We start from the raw sequence: 7673 nt of genomic DNA, 5'->3' as shown, positions 1-7673 counted from the left end.
ACATATGTTAACGTACTTTTTCAAATTTTTAATACAGCTGTTCTTTGTAAACATATACCATTACACTGTATAGTTTTACAAGCATAGAGTAACAGCTTAAGACTGAAAACGACACAATTTTGTTTAAACTGGTATTTTTTTGGGCAATCACTGTTAATACATAGACTTTAGCTATCCAGATAATACAATCTCAAAATTTGACGATAAAAAATGTCCACCTTTAACTGTCAATATTTTATTTAATATTAAAACCATGGCTCATCGCTTGATCAGAAAAGAGTAATGCAGAGTATCATGCAATTACTATCTATACTCTTATCGTTGGCTACAAATATAAAGAATGTTATAAGTAATCAACCTTAGTGGTTTTTTTTGACAGTAAGTTATGGTTCTCAAAAACCGTCGCCGTTGTGTACATTTATTCTCGTCGATCGATGTGACAACAAAGTCAAGCACCCTCAAAATCGTGGGCATCGGAGATATATACTAATTTAAATCTAAAATTTAATTTATAGTCTAAAAAAAAACAAATATTCACTAAGTAAGAAATAATAACAGGACTATCGGTTCTTAAGATTTGCGTGCGAAGTCCGTTGGGTTAATAAAACAGCTGGAGTATAGAGGCATGAATGATGTGTATCATGAACCTTCAGTAAATACGCCGCAAGAGTGCTCACGATTGGACACTAGATCATATCAATTAATCTTCAGCAATGTTTTATGAATAGCTGATAAGAAAAAGAATAATGTGAATATAGTGTACTGTTTTCAACGGGAAAATTGTCGTAAGGCGAAGCCGGCGGGCAACAACTTTTGCCAAAAAAAATTATTGAATATGCGCAGGCAAAGGCGCGCCCGGAGGCCCGCTAGTTAACTTAAAAATGTTGAAACTGCTATAACTAGTAATGTTGGGTAAAAGTGTCCAGAGAATTTTCCAAATATGGAATACTGAACCCTCAGAATTTTAAATCAATTCCAGATTCTGGAATTTCAGAATGCTGAATAAGCTGTGTAACTTGATTAATAAACCTAAATCAAACATCACACATCAATCCCAATATGTCAATATATTTTAAATTTTTGCTGAAGAATTGCCTTTGATAAGTATGATGAGGTGATCCAAGAATTCGATGTATAAAGAGATTTTGGCAGAGATTCATGAGAAATAGCTTATTATAAAGAACAAAGACATGGTTTCCTAGCAAGAAATCGTATAGATTCATTCCGTATTTTAACAAGGCCATCAGCTTCTAATTTACTTATACTCACCCACAAACACAATCCTAAATTTGACAACTTGTTCTTGTGACTTATTTATCCTTTTTCAACAGTTAGATAAAATCAATTTTCAGTGAGAAGTGATTACAAAAAAATGAATTGAAGATGCTGATGGTGCAAAGTTTATATTGGAGAAGAGCTTACATATGATGGAAGAAAAACAGTGAGGGCCATGAAACATACAACAGTGGTTTGAAGGGTGAAAACAAGTAGTTGTGGGTTAGGATGTTGTGTAGTAATATGAATTTGAAAAAAAATTTACTCATCAAAAATTAAGTTAAGTTTGCCCTTAGTTTCAAATTTGGTGTATCTTCCAAAACTTGTGAAAAAATATGTGTTCTAAAATCAAATGCAAATGATTAAAAATATCATATTCATCCTGCAAGACAACAACCACCATTCATAGGATCATCATGGCTGGAGGTGACATATCAATATTGGCGTGGATTATTATTTTCAATCAAGCCACAACTAAACTGGTACTACAGATATGTAGCCAAATTGTAATTCTTCATATTATACTTCAAGATATGCCTACAAAACCAGTTAGCTATAAAAACCATTGCTCTAGCATCAGGATCTTTGTCTAACAAAGTATACAATATGGAACTACTCAATAAGGCATTAAAAATTAAAAGAAGATAGCTTTAATGATCCCCCCGGTGGGGCGGAGGGGCAATAAACAAATTTCAGTGAGATAAACAAAAAATGAAATAACAACATCCAACCAACTATTTTCTTAATTTAGAAGTATAAATGTATAAAAGACATACATACTTTTTAATAGGTTGTTCCTGTGGCCGCAGTCGTTCTTTCATTCAGCCATTGTTTTTTTGGGCTTCTAATTTCCTATTTATGTTTTTGTTTCTCTTTTTCCTTCTCCTTTTCAATAACTGTTACACGATCTTTTTTTACGTACAAATACTGGTTTCAATCTGGGTCCCGTTTCTTCTTCAGAATCTGTAACATTTCTTTAATTTTCAGTTGATTCAAAACAAAAATTTATAAAAAAACAGTTACAGTTTGAATGGTACTTGGTATTTCAAAACGAACAACTAAAAGTCTGTGAAAGAAAATAAAATTACTGCTACTGACGACATACTTTTTAAAATATAGGTTACAAAAATAGGGTTGATGATTTTGATTTAAAATCACTTGCTCGTTGAATCATTCAATCCAAACCTTATTTTTTATCCATTACAGAAAATCAGATGATGTTTTAATATCTAATGAATGATACAACATTAGTGCCAATCCTAATCCTGAACACATATTTTTCAAATTGGAATACAAAATACAATGTTTACACAACCAATACCATAACTATATGTCTATCAGCACTTTATTTATTTGTTGTTCATACTTTTTGTTCTTTACATCTACTCACTAAACAGTAAAAATTAAAATATCGGAGTCAGAAAACAAGGTAAAGGGGCTAAAAGTTACAAACCAACCAAAAATAAAATATTTATATAATTGGGTGACGCTGATTTAACTTAAATTTCTGTCTTTGGTTTTAAGTGTGTAAAAGCATTTTAAATAAACAAAACTAAATAACAAACATTTACTTGCTTAATAGCATATAAGCTACAACAAGACCACAACACTAACCCAATCTGTAAATGATTTTTAGAATACTTGATTTGTATAAAACTAAATATATACCATTGTTTAAGGATAAAATATACATTCATGCATTCTATAAACTAAAACTAAAAACAAGTAACAACAGTACTGTACCTGAATATTCCTCATACTCTGATGACTCCTCAGCACTTTCCTCAGGAGTGTGGCCCTCATCCTCCTTGTCTAATATTTCCACTTCCTGAAATTATAAAATATACTTACAAAACAACAACCTCACAACAACTATTATTTTACAAAATTGTTTCTTATGTTTCATTAACATTGTCTGTTGAATAGAATGAGTACTTTAGGTTTTATTTCAATATTATGTTTTACTAAATAATTACTTAGTTCCAAAGTTAATACAAATTTGTATTTACTTAAAAACAATTAAACTTATTCAATTCTTTAAAAAATAGCATTTTCTTCTATTTGTTTAACTAGCTAAAAATATACAATACATGCATGCAAGGTTTAAGAAAGATTTTTGTACTGTAAAAATGGTTTAGCTACTTTTAAATTAGAGCTACATATTTAACTAATTAAGTAAATTAAACATAAAGTACACAATTGATTTCTAAGAAATGAACTGAAATGAATTAATTATATCATAGTGGGAATAAATATAATCACAATATCATTCAATAATATTATTTGGATCTTGAAATCTGTGATTCATAATTTAATACAGTAATAACAAAAGCTCAATAAAATACACTGTTCTTTTCCCCATGGATTCAATTCTGGAAATTTCTATAAAAAAATACTAACTTGGTCATCTTTACGTTCCAAGACTTTCTGTCTGAGCATTAACCTTCTTCTTTCTATTTCTTCATCACTTAGCTCATCTTCCTCTTTCTTCTTCCTCACTGCTTTCACCACCCCTTTCTTCTTCTTGCTCTCTCATTCATCTGATTCATCCTCATCTAAAAATTTCTGGTTCATGAATGTGTCTGGAATACAAAGAACATATTTTTTTTAGAAATTTAAGAACTTATTAAATGAGATTTGCACAAATTTCAATCTACTTATTAATTCTCGGAGTATTTTACACAAAACTGGTAGATTTTAGCAACTCATAATGTAAAATAACGCTTGTCCCTTTGTCACTATTACATTCACTTAAGTTTATAAGTGAATGTATACTCTTATGAGAACTCTTTAATGACATGAAAATTACTTTACATACAACTAAACAGATGGCCAAAGCATTAAAGTATTGAATAATTACAGGATGATCGTAAAAAAATATAAACGATACCAGAAAATGCACGACTCATCACAAAAATTTCATTATGGAGTGTATAATCTACAATGGTTTTGTCTCTTGCTTACGTCACAATGTGCCAACATGCCCTCAGACCTCAAAGAGTTCATTCTAGATTAAATTATACTACTACAAATTGTAATTGCTAAAGTTCTACAAGAATATTCTTTTTTATTCTTTATAGTTAAGAAACTAAGAGAAACATTCCAAGATGGTCTATATTTTAACAGCTTTGACAGAGAATTGTCTCTTAATAAAAAGTACAAAAAAATCTATCTCTCCCTAAGTACATATAATGTAGCTATGTTGAGGTTAATTCCAATTTGAATGTTGATTTTAACTCCAGTTCATCTTCCTCTAAGTGCAGCGTCTTGAATCTGATGCTGTCACAGATTTGACTCCGGGTTGTACTATTTTTATTCCAACTCTCCCCACCACAGCGACATTACTCGGTTGCTCCACCAAAAACAAATCACTGTTAAATTTGCAAAGTTTTGTATTCATTTATTTGTTTATTATCCTGTGTCAAAGCAGGTATTTATGATTCTGTAATGTAGCATATATGCTATATTTGAGAGATTATGTTTACAAACAAACTGCATATGTATATTTATTTTAATGACCTAAATTAAATCTGGAATCATATATTTCCTAATATTAAGATCTAAAAACCAACCTGTGTCTTTCAATTTTTGTTTCTTCATCACTTTCAAACTCGGCTGTCTTCAAATCGTCTACCCTTAAGTCGTCGAAGAGTCGAGGATCATCAACATGGGTTTCGTCATCATCTTCTTCATCTTCACTCAGAGGTTTACTCCTAGTAGTTGCTGTAGTAATTCCTGCAGATGCTGCAATTACTCTCTTTTCAACAAAATCTTCTTCCTCTGATTCTTCCTCACTGCTGGAGACTGGGGCATACTCTGGCCGTTTACCGGATAACATAACGATGGACTTTTACTTTCTGCATAGACAATTCACCTGTAAACAAATTATGGATTAATAGATTATTGGAGTTGTCCATTCACAATGATATTATCATATATCCCCCCATTCCTGCCTTGAAAAAGATTTTATGTGCATATCAAGGAAAAATCCTTAGCACTACTATTAATAACCTGGGAGGGTTTACATGTAGAACTTCAATACATACACACAAGCACACATATGTGCAACACACCCACACACTCCCACTCAGTGGTGGCCTGACTTAAATTAAGGCATGACTAAAAATTTTTATTATTTCTTCTACACAAAAAATCAACTTTATTTAAGCTTTTGTATGCCTACATATTATTTTAGACTCATAGAAGTGGAAAAGGCTACTGCTCTTGAAGGCCTAACAAAAAAAATCTGATACTAAAAACCTGTATCCTATCCTAATAATATTATAAATGCGAAAGTATCTTTGTTTCTTTTATAGGGCCTATGCTTATTTTGAATATTCATCCGGGATAAGCCCCACTGATCTTTGAAGTAGTGAAAAAATCCCATTGTGATCTCTAAAGTTGTGTAGTATTAATGTGAATGAGCCTGTCAAATGTAATTAACTGTTCTGTGTAACATTGTTTATTAATTTCAATTTGTTTACATTTATAGTGAGTAAATTTCCTAATAAGTAACCCAAAATTTTAATGCCGTTTTAGATTTTAGTGATTAAGTAAGTACTAATATATCTTATAAAATGTCATAAAACATAAGGTCAGGAAATGGCTCTGAAGACACCCTTTCAAGCAAATCAACAAGAACTATGATAGATGAAATTTCACTAAACTGTTCTTTGGAATTAATGTACCAATTCCAGCTCTAAATGTTTCTAAAATATATTAAACACTTTGACTATAAATTTGAAAACTGATCTTAAACCCATTTTAGTTCTTTTGACTGAAGTAGGTTTCTCTGATCTGTGTTACATATTTTGTTGATCTGGAAACAACACAAAAAATCAACTATGGAACGAAACATACTAAGAACGAAGTAAATCTAAATGGCCATAACTATAAACTTTTTGACATATTTTCTTGATTGTGGCAACAAGGCATTTAACTCAAAAATTGGTGTCGGAAATATAATTCACTTGAACCAGAATGGTCAGAAACATGTAATGCCTACTACTAAATTGTGTGCAAAGCAATAAAAAAACATTTGTTACTGGAACGCACACCGGTTTGTGTGATGTGAGCAGCCATTTGCTAAGTACGTTAAGTAAGTTTACTGTGTTCTGCAATCAGAAACCCATTTACATTCTCATTCTGAAATTTGGCATGAGTGTAGTCAGTTATAGTGTGGATAAAATATATTTTTTGAAAAAAATTGAAAGGAGCATATTTTTTGGTTTTCACAAAAACTGATTTTGGAAGAATTGAAAAAATTCAAAATAAAAAACCTAATCATGTGATAAAGTTGTTATTAACGTATTCTGCTAATTCTCCAGAATAAAAATATAATATGGTTTTAGGGGGTATATCCATAAATAGTTGTTTTTAATATTTTAAAGTTCTGTTTGTGTGTTTTGATATCTGTGTATAATGTTATCTGCAGCTGGGACTGATAGCGAATCGGTTATCTGGAGTGCTCCGGAGCTGTGGTCCAGTACTTTAAGAAAATATTGTGTACTGTAGTTCAGAATCAAGTGAGTGCTAGTTTGACGAATCGTAATGAATTGTGTGTCGGAGTGTTTTGTTGGGCGTGTTAAGAGTAACCGAAATGAGATTAATTCCTTTAAATAGTAAGTGTTCTCTATTAATGTCCATTTATATATTAATAATGGATTTATGCATGATTTTTTTAAGTTTTTTTACACTTTACATACATTTCTTTGTATTACTTTTTCAATTTATATTTCTGATCAGTCCTTCTAGGGACTTTTGATATTTTTACTGACAGGTACTAATCTCAAGGGATGTTTGTCTTTCATTGACATTAGTGCGGACTGGCTGGAGGCACCTCGTCTCAACCCCAATAACAACTATTAATTTGTAGCTCGTAATTAAAAAGCGGCCTTAATTTGGGTAAAAATTCCGCTCATTTCAGTATTATTTTCCATTTACGTTTTCATAGATGGGATTTATATCTAAAAGCAAAACAAAATTATTGACCTAGCTTAAGTAGAACTTGTGTAATATTGCTAATATTATATTATGGTTAAATGAGATTCATTATGCATTACACAGGTGTAGGCTAGACTACATAATCCAATAGGCTAACCCTCTTCTTGAAAAACTGGGCAGATAATTTTTTAAGATGTCTTATATTAGAACTTGTACACCAATGCTACATATTCTTTCCACCTGTTTAAATTTACCTTTGTCATTTTTCACTGGAACAGCTCCAGCAGTGCTTTGAATTCCAGCAGGAACTGCAGGCAAAGGATTTGGATTCATCATCATCATGTTGTATTTTGAGTTATATCAGTATTCTCAAATAGCTTCCAGCTTGAATTGTAGGTTTAGAAACGAAACAAATTCACTGAAACAAAATGTCTATCACACAAGCTTAAACATTA

General features: G+C 31.2%; 1 protein-coding gene across 1 annotated transcript; it reads right to left on the bottom strand.

Annotated features, from left to right (window-relative positions):
* Positions 1–2133: 2133 nt before the first annotated feature.
* Positions 2134–5088, bottom strand: LOC124374423 (microfibrillar-associated protein 1A-like). Its single transcript, XM_046832637.1, has 5 exons — positions 5030–5088; positions 4848–4988; positions 3676–3802; positions 3019–3103; positions 2134–2238 (listed from the first exon to the last, which is right to left on the bottom strand). Exons 1-5 carry the CDS (start codon positions 5086–5088, stop codon positions 2165–2167), a joined length of 486 nt encoding a protein of 161 aa, XP_046688593.1. The 3' UTR covers positions 2134–2164.
* Positions 5089–7673: the final 2585 nt, after the last annotated feature.

Source organism: Homalodisca vitripennis, unplaced genomic scaffold (genome assembly GCF_021130785.1).
Source record: "Homalodisca vitripennis isolate AUS2020 unplaced genomic scaffold, UT_GWSS_2.1 ScUCBcl_8376;HRSCAF=16465, whole genome shotgun sequence".
Classification (NCBI taxonomy): Eukaryota; Metazoa; Arthropoda; class Insecta; order Hemiptera; family Cicadellidae; genus Homalodisca; species Homalodisca vitripennis.
The sequence above is the reverse complement of the archived record's forward strand: the minus strand, read 5'-3'. Positions and strand labels throughout refer to the sequence as shown.

Excerpts from the sequence above, each read along its gene's own strand:
- LOC124374423 (XM_046832637.1), bottom strand. The coding sequence starts at position 5,088 with ATGCCCCAGTCTCCAGCAGTGAGGAAGAATCAGAGGAAGAAGATTTTG. Across the intron at positions 3,104-3,675 it reads TGGAACGTAAAGATGACCAA|GAAGTGGAAATATTAGACAA; the intron begins GTTAGTATTTTT and ends TTATAATTTCAG. Across the intron at positions 2,239-3,018 it reads AGAGTATGAGGAATATTCAG|ATTCTGAAGAAGAAACGGGA; the intron begins GTACAGTACTGT and ends GAAATGTTACAG.